The 14,004-nt window shown below is 48.9% G+C and overlaps 1 protein-coding gene across 1 annotated transcript in view; it reads right to left on the minus strand.

The window, feature by feature from the left end:
* Positions 1-9,257, minus strand: part of LOC103616725 (homeobox protein NANOG) — a 12,137-nt gene extending 2,880 nt beyond the window's left edge. The window contains exons 1-3 of the mRNA XM_008634948.2: positions 9,151-9,257; positions 8,912-9,003; positions 4,075-4,140 (exon numbers count right to left, since the gene is read on the minus strand). Of these exons, the coding sequence (XP_008633170.1) occupies positions 4,075-4,140; positions 8,912-9,003; positions 9,151-9,257 (265 nt within the window). The remainder of the gene's footprint in view (positions 1-4,074; positions 4,141-8,911; positions 9,004-9,150) is intronic.
* Between the last annotated feature and the right edge of the window lie 4,747 nt (positions 9,258-14,004).

The following is a 14,004-nucleotide window of genomic DNA, read 5'->3' on the forward strand; positions in this document are numbered from 1 at the left end:
CCCTCCAGCGCCGAGCATGAGGCGATGTGGCGGTCGAGGCTGCAGGCAACCCACGAGCAGGCACCCCATTGAGGGGAGGATGCTTTAAGTCCTCCCCAAGGCCCTCCTGGCCTTGGCTGGAAGGTATTGTCATGGCCATTATCATGTTAAAAGTTGGTTGATTGGGGGGAGGGACTTCGAGGGTGTTCAGGGACTGGGGGAGGGCTGGGACTACGGGCCACTCTTACCAACTTGGCTCCCAGGTGCCACGGTGGGGATCAGTACATCCCTCCCTGCTGGGGCGTGGGAGGGAGATGCTTGCTGGCCCCTCGGGGCAGCAGGCATGAGCAGAGTCGCCTGGTGAGTTGGACAGACCTTGGCAGACATCCCCCACCCCCACATTTCACACTCTTCCTTCTCCCAGGTCCCCACCCAAACAGAAAGAATGGACCCGGAGCCCGCCGCGGGGCATGCGGAGACTTTGTGCGTCTGCATTGCAGATCGCAACCATCATTGCAAACAGATAAGCCCTCCACGTCCCCGCACGTGAATCCGGACGGGGGCAGGGGGGGATGGCCCTACAGAGCGGTGTCTGTACGGCGGGGAGGACGGCTTAAAGAAAGCTAGGCTGCTTCTCCCAGCGGCTCGCCCAAGGCTGAGTCAGGTAGTCCTGTTCTACATATTTTCCAAGCTTCTTTGCCCCGCCAGTTAAGACTTTTTAAAAAGTGATATCTTAAAACAAAAATTTAAAAAAAAAGTTTTTGCTACACAGCAGGGAGAGATGGAAGTCACTGGGTCAGATCCAAAAGGAGACAAGAGCACTGCAGCTGTAAAAGAGCTTTACAGATCCTTAAGGATTTGAAGTTAGGGCCTACAGCCTTCTTGGGGAGAATGAACTGTTTCCCTTGCCACCCTTCCCCCCCCCCTGCAGCTATTACTGCTTACTTTAAGGAAATTAAAAACTTATCGGGAGGATCACACAGCCCGGGAGTTACAAAACCTGGAAAACCACTTGGAAGAAGTACAAATGAGGGTATGTGACGCATCAAGCAAATTCCCCACCTCCACCAGCGCAGGGAAACAGGCAGGGGAGTTGCTACTAACCTGTTACACTGCTAAACGCCTTTAGGACCTGACAGGGAAAGGCCGCCCTTGATTTCAATTTATCTCCGCCTCCCATCTTGAGTCATAATAAGAAATGAGCCCCAGCTGGTGCCCTGAGCCAGCAAGGAAGGGTCCTTACCGGGCCTACTTTTGATCACCTTCTAATTAATGAAGATTTAGTTTCTCAGAATCCGGACAAGATCCAGTCGGGGAGACTACTAGGAATGTGGGAGGAAGTGATTATAATCGGGCGAAAGGGATGAAATGCCGAGCTAGAGCCAGTGCCTGCTTCTGGCCCCAAAGCAAGCAGAGCCAGCCGGGCTGTGGGTTTTGGGCAGGTCGCTTGCTCGGTGCTCGCAGCGCAGATGCACGAACGGAAAGGGATTGTCCCTGGGAGGCGAAGCCATCCTGCTGCCCTTTGTGGGGCAGAGAGCCGCCGGTCCCCATGTTCCCTGCTGGCAGGGCTACCCCGGGACACGCGTGATCCCTGCGGGGGCTCTCCGAGTTCCCCAAAACCAGCCCTTTGGGAAGACGGAGAAAAACGCAGGGTCTCGACAAGCCGCAGCCCTGGTGTTCGGCCGTCCCAGAGGCTGCGGGAACCCCCGAGTCGTCCGAGGACACACGGCTGGTGAGGATCAGCCGCGGCAGAGGGATTAGAGTTGTACAGACGGAGTAATACCACCTCTGCCAGCAAATCCTCCCTCGGAGAGCTCTGTGTGTGTTTGGAAAGGCAGCAGGACTGCTCGTAGTTTGCGATTTTCATACATAGATCAGTTTTTGCCTATGTATCAGCTTCCGTCTCAGAGTCAGACCTGCTTTCTAGTGAGCATGGAGCTGATTTAACGTCCTTTTTTTTTTTTTCTTTAAGTCTTTGTTCATATTTTTGTTTTCTCATCCCATTTGTCCTCCATTCCTTTTGTTTTATGCTTTAACCACAAAAACTCTTTTCCACACATTCCCTTCCAGTGAGGATAATTTGCTCCCTCTCCCCAACCATACCTCTAATCAGGTCACCAAACATATCTTTTTTAATGTCATTGTGAGAGAAATAAGACTTATGTAAGTGTATAAAACCATACCATCTAAAGTCAGAATTTATTAAGGAAAAGAAATCCAGTTATTTTCCCCCAAATAAATGACACATATAGAAACATACTGGGAAGGTAAATCCAGAAGTCATACAGACACAGGGAATGCTATGGGAAACATGATGTGGACATTTGGGAAGCTCACAGGGTGATCAGGTTTGGAACATCTGACTGTGGCACCCTCAGCCTTCAGACTGGATATGCTGCCCATGAATCTCTAGAGCTGATGTGCTTTTAAAAAATACCTGTTGGGAATGACTCACAGAGCAGATGAAAGTATCCACTCATGTTTCTTTTGGAACTGTTTTGAGCTGAAACAGCAACACAGGTCAGATCTAGTCTAATCCTGTTTTTCTCGACAGGGCCAAATAGCAGGAATAGTTTGGTTTTTGACCCTGGGTTGTGTCCTCCTCTCCCTTCATTGTGTAGCTACCCCCTTCTTTTTCAGTTCTTAGCTCATTATTTGCCTAATACTGTGGAGCATTAGTCAGGTAAGTAAGTTGGCTTGTTCTTGACACCCATACCCTCACCCATGAAATTGTTTGCAAAGACATTAGCACACATCTTTCCTATCAAGTATATGGGACTGAATGCAGCCACTCACTGGGCTGCAGCATGCTCTAAAAAACCCTTTCTGTAGTGCTTCAGCAGCAGAGACAGAAGGTCAGGTCCAAAAGCAGCCTTGGCCTCTTAGTCTAAGCACAGTGAGACAGGACCGTTGCTGGAACATGTTTCATCCAGGAAGTTCCCCCTACAAGGATCTCCCATCATTCTCACTAGGGTCACTACCTTCAGAGGGCTGGAGCCCAAGCTTGCTCTAAAGTGATGCAAAACCACCAGTTTACACAGATGGAGGCTGGGGGAGCACCAGCTGTCTAATGCTGTAAATCCAGCTCTGGAGCTCACACCACCGAGTCAGAAATGCTGGGGATTTCCTACCTCAGAGCATCGCTAAACCCATTTTGATCAAGAGGATAATGTTAGAGTGGTAGAGATTGTCTCAAATTTTACATAGATTAGGTGCTCTCCTGCCTCCTGTAGCTGGCTGTAATGTGGGTCACCTGTGCTTTGGTAAATACTGTGAAGAGTCACTGCGTGTCGCTGTGTCATTCTGCTCGTGTTGGTGGTGCTCAGCGAGGCACCAGGGTGCTGGCTCGGTATTAGTGAGCAGGGAACCATGGCCAAAGCCCCACTGCCCCTCGGAGGTTTTCCTGGGAACCACCATCCTCTGACAGGGGTGTGTGTGCTTGGGGAAGGCAACTAGAAGTCCTTGCCTTGTGTTCTGTTGAGCTTGTCTGAGCTTTTGTCCAAAGCAGGCACCTTTAATTTTGTTGTTTTATTTTTGTTGTAATTGAACACTCCCCAGGTTAGCTGTATGAAAACACTCCTGCCCTGCAGCCCTCTGTGCTTGCCCAGCCCTTGGCTCTGGACAGCCTGTCCCCTGTAGCATGGTCATAGCCTGCACTCTGCACTCAAGATGACAGCCTGTAGAAGGAAGGGAATCAAGAAAGAATAACAAAAATTAGGCCCTCATTCATATTAAAATACAGTTTTTCTTTCTCTTGACTCTTTAGGGGAGCAGGTAGAGCAGAGGACAAAGCTTCTCCCTCCCCCTGACAGCCCAGTCTCTCAATGCCCCGACGATTACTGGGTGATATGGCCCTTTGTTAGCCGTGCAGGGGCAGACTGGCACAGGGCAACCGTGGCAAAAAGCCAAGTGGCTCCCTGAAAAGGCAAGAAAGCTGGGTTTCAAAAACCAGGTGGGAAGCAGGCTAGTGAGAACACGAATTTCTAGGGTTTGATGGGTCTGTTCTTTCTTTACCAATGCTTCATCCATGCCTGCCATGCACGTGATGCCAGAGTGCTGTAGCTGTAAGCACTCACCTCAGGAAGCATTTCCTACCGGTGCCCATCAGCTGGAATATGGAGCAGTCTCGCAAGCGGCTTGGAGCCAGGGTTATGTGAAGTCCTGGGGCACATGGAGAGATGTGCATATGAGGCAAAAACTTTCCAAGCATCCTCTCTGCTCGAATCCTCCCCTCTCCCCACTATCCCTGCCGTGGTTGTTCCCACAGGCTCAGTTAGGAGTGTTCTTACTAAAAGCAAACAGCACAGACAGACCTGTGCTCAAATGCTTTCTGCCGTTTCCACCTTAAGGGGGAATGACAAATCCTGTGTTTCTCACTGTACCAAGGCCCTATGCATGGCATGAGCCACTTCCCCCACTCTCCTCCAAAGGCTGCTCTTCATCAAGCACTTTGCCTTTTGTTCTCCAAACACACACCACTTATGAACTTTGAAATTACACAGAAGCTTTTTTTCCCCCCTCCCCTGAGACTTCTTTGTTTGTCTTCCTCAGTCTCATAGGGATAGCTTCCTACAGAATCCAGTGCTGCCAGAGCCTTCAGTTCAAGTGGGACCCTGAAGGGGTAGCTAACTCTCATCCTCTCCCGAGTTCACTGTGTATTGTGGCACCTGCTTTCTTCCACATATCTCATCTGAGGATGATCCCGTGTATGTCCCCATTGTAAATGAATATCAGAACAGAACTAATGGGGATTATGTGCCAAGTGGGTGACTGTAATCACACTCGTGCAGGCCATAAGTGGGCACACAGTCTGGAAGTGCTTCTAACACATCCCACAACCAAATTCTTCCAAGTTTGCACGTACTTTTCATGCAGCTCACTGTGCCAAATCTGTGCTATCAGGATTTTTGTAAGTCCCCGAAAGTCCCCAAAGGAGCAGATCACCTGCGATGCAAGTGTCCAATTGCAGGGCAGGCTAGGATTAGGAAAAATAGTGCTCAGTTTTCAAATCTGTCAGGGGTTGAGACAGGGATCCCCCCCATTGCCTGGCCCTTGCCCCCACCTTTACACCCTCTCCTTTTCTCCAAGACTGGCTCTTGCAGATGCATTCATGAGCGATTAGCAAGTGTTAGAGCCTGAGGCTCCCTAGCTGGCACCCGCTCTACATCTGAATGGCAGAGCCGGGTAAGCCCAGGGCTGTGGAATGGGATCTGCAAGTGGATGTTGTCTGGGCCTGACGGAAGAAAAAGATTTACCTGCTTTTGTCTGACAATATTTAGATGGCCGACTTGGCTGAGATGGAAAGAGAATGAAGAGTGGAACAGTGAGAGGCTGGAGCTTTTTAAACTGGGTGTCATTTGTCTAGGAATTAAATCCAGTGAAGGGTGGAAAGTGGGTAGGGGAACATAGCACTGCCATCAGTTATTGGTGTAAAGATTAAAATTACCTGTACTTCATCTCTAAATTCCATGGAGCTCAAATGAGGCTGTGAAAGCACATTGCCTGGGGGCAGCAACAAATACCAAAGAGACCGACCGTAGTGTGGACTGCATCTCTCCCCAGGTGCAAGGTCAGAAGCCAGAGAATCATACAGTGAAAGAACTCCAGACCCCCAGACTACTGTGACAAAATAAAAATGCTTCTCCAGCACAGCTTAGTCATGATGAAGCCATGACTGTGTGTGTTGAGAAAAACATTTTGCTAAAAATTCCTTGTCTAGCCCCAGTTGTGTCTTTCATGCAAACTCTGGGGCTAAGACAGGCCTGAGAACACCTTCTCTTAACCCCACTCATGACTATATTGCTTTACTGTAGTTGTAAACAGCCTAATAATAGTGTCAGAGTGCTTGCAGATGCAAAGTACCCTTGCAGAGAATTTAATGGCTTTGGTGCAGAGATACAGGTGTCGAGTTGTGATCCAGCAAGGCCCTCTGACATGGTAGCACCTCAGGTGTCTCTCTTCACTCAGTGCACCCATCAAACTTCACCAACTCTCCAGCAGAAATGGTCAAGTCAGGTGTAATTCATCTCTCCTCAGCCACTGCAATGCACAGACAGCACATTGATGCAAACCACTGAAGATTTCAGTTTCTATCAGTATCCACCTGCTCTGTGAACCAACGTGCTGGCACTCTTTCTCTGTGATTTGATCCCCAGAGAATAGATGCACGCCCCTGGTCATGGGATTCAATACTTGTCCCCTTTGTGTACTGACCTTCTTGTGGCTTGAGAGAGCTGCTTGGAGCACCTGAACCTGTCCTTGAGGCACTGAATGACGCAGTTATGGAAGTGCCAAGGGCTGCTGACAGCCTGCTTAACAGCAATCTGCTATGGCACCAGGGAACAGGAGGAAAAGCAAATTCTCAGAATCAGGCTGCTCTATGTAACATCCTTTTCCTAGCTTTCAAAATTCCCTTGTGGGGAAACACATGAACATCTAGTTTCAGTCTCATGAAATCAAGGCCAAAAGAGAGGGAGTTAATCCAGTGGGACAGGTGCTGATTTCTGTTCTCTGTGTAACCACGAGCAGGGAGGGATTCCTGGTCCAGTGGGACAGGTGCTGATTTCTGTTCTCTCTGTGTAACCACGAGCAGGGAGGGATTCCTGTCCCATGGCAGTCAAAGACACACATCGACTTGGGTAGCAGTGAAGTTTGAGATTTTTTCTGTGCTTGTAAAAGTGCACCTGAGTGCACACTCTGACCCTTTGTTTATATGTGGCAATACATGCATTCCAGGACAAAGAAATAAAGCTAGACACAATGAGAAAAAGCTGAGCCACAATAAGTAGAGGGGAGGTAAGAGAAAAAGAGAACAGAAAACAATTTTATTAGGTCCAGGTTCCTAGATTGCCTTCATCGTTATGGTGTCTGAGCATTTTCCGGTGGAGTATTCAATGGCCTGACTCAGATCTGCCACATGTGGTTCTTTGTCTCTTTCTCATCCTCTCCTCAGGGAGACAGCTGCACACTTTGTGGAAGATTTAACTTTGGCTTAGCAGGCTTGGGTTTGGGGCTTGTTCATAACGTGCTCGCAGCTGTCTGTATTTGAGCTGTGTGTTGGAGATGTGCACCTTTTACTCGAAAGCAAAAACCAGGCCATGTTGTAGCACAGGCTTATTGTGACCCCTAAGACACCTCTGCTTCCTGCTTAGACTAGGTTTTCACAGGGTTAGAGAGCTCCCTGCTATCAGTACAGTGGAACTGCTGAGACCAGTAGATGTCAGCTGTCAACTTCAGAGCCATAAAGGAACTTCTACATACTGGCCTGAGGCCACTGGGTTCATCAAGATGTTGAACTTGGTAAGTAGGGACCAGCCTCACTCAGAAAACACAGCTCAGATACAGGAAAAAGCAGGCCAGCAGGGATGGGTGAAACACTCCCCAGTCCTGTCCTTGTGCTGTCCGAAGTCTACTAACTTAGGAGGTTGCCCACACTGTTTGCTAGTTGATGTTGGGAGTGGAGGAGAGTTTCACTTTACATGAGTTGTCAGCAGAAGTGTAACTGGCCAGCTGGTCTGATCCAGTATTTTGGGATGTAGAGCGCTTAGAATACAGTAAATGTCCAAGCTAAGTGAGGGAGGTCCACTGTTGCACTGTGCTGCATCCATCACAAGCCCATGTTCACCAGCAGAGAGCTCCAGGCAACTTTCCATGTCAGAGAAAGACCTTACCATACCAAAGGGACCACTGTTCTAGGGTCCACCTCCGAGCCAGCACTTAACTCTATGGTTTGGTTATGGATAATGATGGAGTTTGGACAGTTTGAAGCTAAAAAATACCAGCTGAGATGCTGGTTAAATACTCTGGCAGTGATCTGGAAGAGTGGTGTCAAAACTACAAGAAAATGCCGTGTGATGACATTGGGTAGTTCTGTGGCAAAATGATCTACCCATGACCTGGTCTGGTGTGAACTAAGTTATCAAATTATCAGGTATGGCGAAGGACTAAAAATAACACATCAGCTCTTCAGTAGAACTGACAAAAGAATAATACAGCCTTAATTAATTACTTCCCAGAAACAGGTCACTGCCTACCTCCCCACCCTCAGCAGTACACATAGCAGTGAGTGATTGCAAATACTTCTGTTTGTTTCCCCCACAAGCCAGGAAACGGAGGCACAAGGCTGTGTGGTGGCTCGGCAGTCCTGCCAGGCCTGGAGCAAGCATCAGGTGATTCACAAGTCTTTGACAGCCTGCATTCTTAGGCTGAGCAGAAGTGAAGATCCGTGTTCTATTTAAAGTCAGGTTTTGCGCTGGCATCACAGAATCGCAGAACCAGTTAGGTTGGAAAAGACCTGTGAGATCATCAAGTCCAACCTTTGACCGAACACCTCCACATCAACTAAACCATGGCACTGACTGCCATGTCCAGTCTTTTTTTAAACACGTCCAGGGACGGTGACTCCACCACCTCCCTGGGCAGATTCCAGTGCCCAATCACTCTTTCACTTCCTGCCCAGACTGCCGTTTGTATTTAGGGAAGTAGTGTACAGGCTTGTGACACTGCTGCTTTCTGTGCCCCAGCCCTGGGCACTGCACAGAGCCTGGCAGGAAGCTGTCTGGGTTTGTCACAGACATGCTATGACAGCGTGTCCCACAGACACTTGCTGGGACAAATATGCCCTGCCAGGAGGGCAATGTGGAAGCTGGCTAGTCCGTATCCCAAAACACAGCTGCACGGAGCTGTGGAGCTTCCATGGTGTGCTCCTGCCTTGTGCTGCTGCCAAGGGAGAGGGGCATCCTGGCATTACCCTCAAATCCCTCCAAACCTCAGAGGGAATGCCATTTCAGGCAGAGAATGAGTCACTTCACATCAGCCCAAGCAAACTCAGTGACCCGAGTACGCAGCTCCTCAGGGGGTTCTGCGTTATGCAATCAGCTCCATCCCACACCCGAAAAGAAGAAAAAGGGGTAACCCTGTCTGCGTCCCAAACCTATGGCGGGGAGCCCGTCCAGGTTCGGTGACTGTGACCCTGGCATGAGGGAGAGCCGGTCCTGGGACACAGCAACAGGTGGAGAAGGACCCCTGAAGAAGGTCAGCCTTTCACAGACGGGTCACTTCTGGGAAACCTGAGCCTCCTCCGGCACGGCACAGCACGGCCGCTTTCTGGTGGGAAGGCTGAACTCGAGGGGCCGGGGATCATGCCCCCACCGCGGCTCTGCTGTGCTTTACCGTGCGGCTCTCCCGCCCCTCCGGCGCCGCCGGGCAGCGGACCACGAGTGATGCCTGCCCGCCGCGCCGCCTCCGCGGCCCCGGAGCGGCCTCGGCGCCATCATCATCGTCGCTGAGGACGTGTCACACGACATCCAGGGAGCGTGGTGAACCCCACCAAGATGTGCAGTGATATCAGCCACGACAGCACCTAAATCTAGGAATTTGTATTTACACAGTTTTGCACCCGAAATAAAAGCTTGGAAACACGGCTTCTCCCCCAGCACAACGTTTTTGTGCCTTTCTGTCCTTGCCCTGCTTGATTTCCCTTCTTTAGGCTCACAGCTCGCCCCTGTGCTGTCGACAGGATTTCCTGTTGCTGGCAGCAAACCCCAGACAGGGCCTCTGTAAATCGGCGTTTAAACTGGCATCAATGTAACTGGCTGCAAGCTGGCCCAGCTTAATTGCTGAGAAATGCACATCTTCGCCTGCTTGCACAGAGGGAGGGACCAGCATCCTTTCTAGCGTGACATGCCAGACTGTAACTGTCTTTTTGCAAAGGGAAGACTGGATGTGACACCAGGAATCTTGTAGAGGTGTTGTCTTGGCTCTTCTGTTCTCCTTGGCAGCTGATACTCACTACTCTTGTGTTTCTTTCAGTATGACACCGTCACCAGCTCCTGGCTTTGCCGCAGGCCGCTCAGATTCTCCGTGGGTGCCTTTTTTTTTTTTGCTACCTGTGCTGCAGGCAAGTGACTCATGCGCTAGAGTTTCCACTAGACAGATACCCATACAATAAAGGCTCCAACTGGGAGAAATTTCCTGTGCAAATAAGCACTTCAGCTAAAATAGTTTCTGAAGGTGTCAATCTGAAGGGTGTAAACCCTGGGGGGCTGTGGCCTGAGGTCCTGGAGGGCTCATTAGCTTGAGAATCAAGCAGGCTAAATGAAAGGAGGCTGAACTTCCCCTGCTTTAGGATGATGTTGCTAACAGTTCCCAGCAGGGCTGGAGCATATGCCAGAATCCACTCTGGCAAAGATTAAGGGCTTCAGTCGCACTAGGAGAAGGATTTCTTTTCCTTCCACCAGCTGTCACGATCTTCTGGTCTGTCTCCCCTGTGCATGGACTGAGTAAACTTTGTAGTGTGGACTATCCAGCATTTTCTTCCCCTTGCACAGTTAGGATGGAAGTGTGGCTGTCTCTGGCCCATCACTGATCCCCCCTCAGGATTTTTCACTTGTTTTTATTCTCACTCTTATTCGCTTTCACTTCTCTCCTGCATTTTTTTCCTGTTCATTTTCTTCTCCAGATGGCCTGTCATTTTAAATTCACATCTCCCTGTATTTTTTTCCTTCATGACTGTATCTCCTTGTTATATTTCCTTGATTCTGTGTGATGTGCAGCAGTCTTCGACCAGTAACCAAAGCAAGCTTCATTTGCAGACAAACATAACCGCTGAGAGAGCTGATTTTGGAGCACCAGTTGCTTGCAGCTGCAACTGTAGTTGCCATCAGCTATAAGGATGCAGGCACCATTTTTTTTCATGGAGAAGGACAATTGTCATGATTTTATGGTCCTCCTTCACTGTTGTCCATTTATATTGTGGAGATAGGTGCTCTCAGCATGCATGGTACTGGCACCACTAAGGACATCAGTGCTGAGAATTTTCCACCAGCCATGCTGCTGTGCCAGCCTCTCTGACATGGTGACAATCTGAGCAATCAAACCAGGAAATGGTATCAACCTGGCAGCTTCATCTGCTTTCCAACTCTGCCTCCTAGATCACAGTCAGATTGCATCAGGCTTCTCTGCATGCTCAGAGGAGCCAAATTAACAATAGTTTTTTTAATCTCCAACTGTCAGCTGTTTCTATGCTCTCCTGTGTGCTGATGCTCTTTTTTGGTTTTTTGTGTCAAAATATGTTGTGTCTTACAAGAAAGCCTCACAGGTAGTCCTTTCCTGCCCAACAGTAAGGATGACAGGATCCCAGGAACGTTCTGTGGCTGTAGCACAGTGAGATTTAGGAGCTCATAGCCAGGGGGCTGGAGGACTTTCCCACACTATAATGTTGAATATCCATACTGTTTTCAGCGTGTTGTGGACACTAATTGGCTCAGCAGTCCCTTCAGCTGTGACAGTGCTCACCTCTTATTTAAAACTCAGAGATTCCCCTCGGGGAACTGTCCTGCCCCGGTGGCAGTAACAGACAGTAGGTGTGGGGGACAGCATGAGAAGAAAAGATGTGAGCTGTACTTGCTACAGTATCAGTGTCTGTAAGTTTATGATAAGCCTCAGCCTTGCGATGCAGCTGTCAAAAGGTAAATTCCACCCATGTGTGCTTAGTCCTAGCTTTTGTTCTCCTCAGATAAAGGTTTCTGTGGAAAGGAGGAGATTAGCTGGGTAGCCTCTCTTGGGTGAGACTTGGGTTCATACCTCCTTTTAAAACTGGCTCTGTGGCATCCCTGCTACATGCCACAGACTATCAGCTGTTTTATAGGACAACACAGGATGTGGGGTAGAAGCCAGTGAGAGTGGGAGGGAAGTGATGCCTTTTCCTGGTCTTAAAATCAAGAGTCAGACACGGTTAGAAGGGAAAAAGGGATTTTACCTTGGTATTTATTTTAAGGATCCTTGGGTGCACACGTCCAGGTCGAATGCACCTCAATGCACACAGCAATGCACACCCACCCACAATAGATCTGTATAACATTATAGGTCTTACTAGTTACTAATCTATCAAAAATTCCCCAATGAGAGGCTCAAATTGAGCCCCCCTCCCCAAGGAACCTTGCCTTGGATGGTTCTATCTTAGTTTACAGAATGTGTTCTGGAGAGGACCTTGGGGTCTGGGGCACACTGATCCCTAACTATGAAGCTTCTAAAATGTTTAGTCTCCTAGTTGGACAAACAAGTCCAAGAATGCAGGCAAAAAGCACTAAGAATACAGAAGTTATAAAGAGGTATAAAAGGGGTATAAAGGAAAAGGCAAAAATCATCATGGCATCAGAAGGAGGGACCCTGTTTGTGCTGTGAGTCAGAATAAAAGCATCTCATTAGAGTGAGGCTTTTCAGGAAACAGAACTGCTGATTTATGGCCAGCTGTCTTTGAGCTTGGCTGAAGTCAGTCACGGAAGGTATTTCTGGGAAAACGGAACTTCCCAGGTTTGTGATACTTTGTTTCATAGCACATTTTGGTTTGCTTGTGTGCCGGGTTATTTTTTGCCAAAATCCATCTGTTACTTTGCAGAGCTGCTCTCCAAACTTTTGCTACCTTCTGCAGAACTGACTGGATTAGAATGAAACATTATAAAAACTTATGAAGGTGACCATTTATCCTGTCCTTCCTGGTAACAGAACTTCGAGGGTGGCAACTGGCAGCAGAACAGCAATGACAAATCGCCGAGGGTAGCCCTGCCGCAGTCCTACGAATAATTTGTGCGGTAGTAAGTGGAGCTATCCTGCTTCAAAACATCTGCAAAGCTATGATGCAAGCCCAATAACTTGGACTGTTGTTTTGGGGTTTGAACTTGAGCCAATTTCACAGCTCACCCTGTTCCTTCTTCTTTAGGTATTGCTACAGAATCCCAGTACAGACAGACTGTTGCCTGAAGTAAATATAAAGCTGTCGTGGCTCATGTTTTATCTTTCTAAGGTTAGAGATCAGGACAAACTGGGGCCAGAGAGAAGAAAATGAGGTTTCCTCCTTCCTTGTCTCACAGTAGACTTTTCTTGAATTGGTATTTTTTCCCCTTGCCTCATGCTTTTGCCCAAACCCTTTGCCCTACCATCCCCTGCACAAACACCATGCCCTAAGAGAAACTCTTTATCCCTGGCTCTCCTTTCACTCACCACTACCCACTGCTGCAGCTTGGATTTTCCTTATGGAGATGCACAGATTCAAGAGGGGAGATGACACAGGGTGACTTGGGGACAGAGATCGGAGGCAAATTCCACTGCCTAGATACATTGCCTCTGTGATGCTCATGCTCATGCATTCGTATTTGAAAAGAAGCCTGCACTCATTAGGGTCTAACCACAGGGCAGGCAGGGGTTTCCCCAGAGCTGTTGGAGCTGCTGCAGCAAGGGGCTGTCTGTGGGCTGGAGCGGGGTGGGGCATTTTCAGGCTGGGGATAGGAGCAGTGGTGGCCTCAGCACGCTGAGACAGGTGCCCCACTGCCTGTGCCTGCTGTGGGCTGTGCCAAAGGCAACAGCAGCAGCCAATCCTGCCCAGGTCTCCCCAGCTCTGCCGGCTCATTCCTCCTACTGCTGTGCCGAAGATGTGTAGGCAGCTGCCTGCTGCCTCTGGGGCAGCATGGAAGCTGTGTAGTGCTGAGAGGTGGACTGGCTTCTGTTACCGCTCCAAGAAATTCCTCTAGTAACGGAAGGGCCCTGCAAATGGGCAAGTAGAATTGCATGGAGGTGTGTTGTATCCCAGCCTGGCTTTCTTTGCCTGTGTGGCTCACGTTCCCTCTTTATGGGAAGAGTTTCTTTGATGAGCTGGAGTAACCAAGGGGAAGTATCACTGTTTAGGGCAGTCTCTCGGCAGTGAGAAGTGTCTGGTTAGCACAGGAATGATGCAGAAAAGAGAGACCTCCTTTAAAGAGTGAGGGGAAATACTTTACGCTATTGTTCTGCTCAGGCAGACTTTCCCCATCTTCCTTTTTTCAAACACCAGCTTTCAAAACAGAAGCTATTTCGCTGTCTTCCCCCATCATCAAAACTCTTTGAAAATCTTCAGGGAAGCATATGCTTCATAAAATGATGAAACAAGATTAAAAACAGGGATCAGTAATTTTTTCTCGGGTATTTATTTGCCTTTTGTTTTTTGAGCCCTGAACTGTCCTTCCTGTTCTTTGTCCCACGGGTCTGCACAAA

Source organism: Corvus brachyrhynchos, unplaced genomic scaffold, assembly GCF_000691975.1.
Source record: "Corvus brachyrhynchos isolate BGI_N302 unplaced genomic scaffold, ASM69197v1 scaffold44, whole genome shotgun sequence".
In the NCBI taxonomy this organism is placed as follows: domain Eukaryota; kingdom Metazoa; phylum Chordata; class Aves; order Passeriformes; family Corvidae; genus Corvus; species Corvus brachyrhynchos.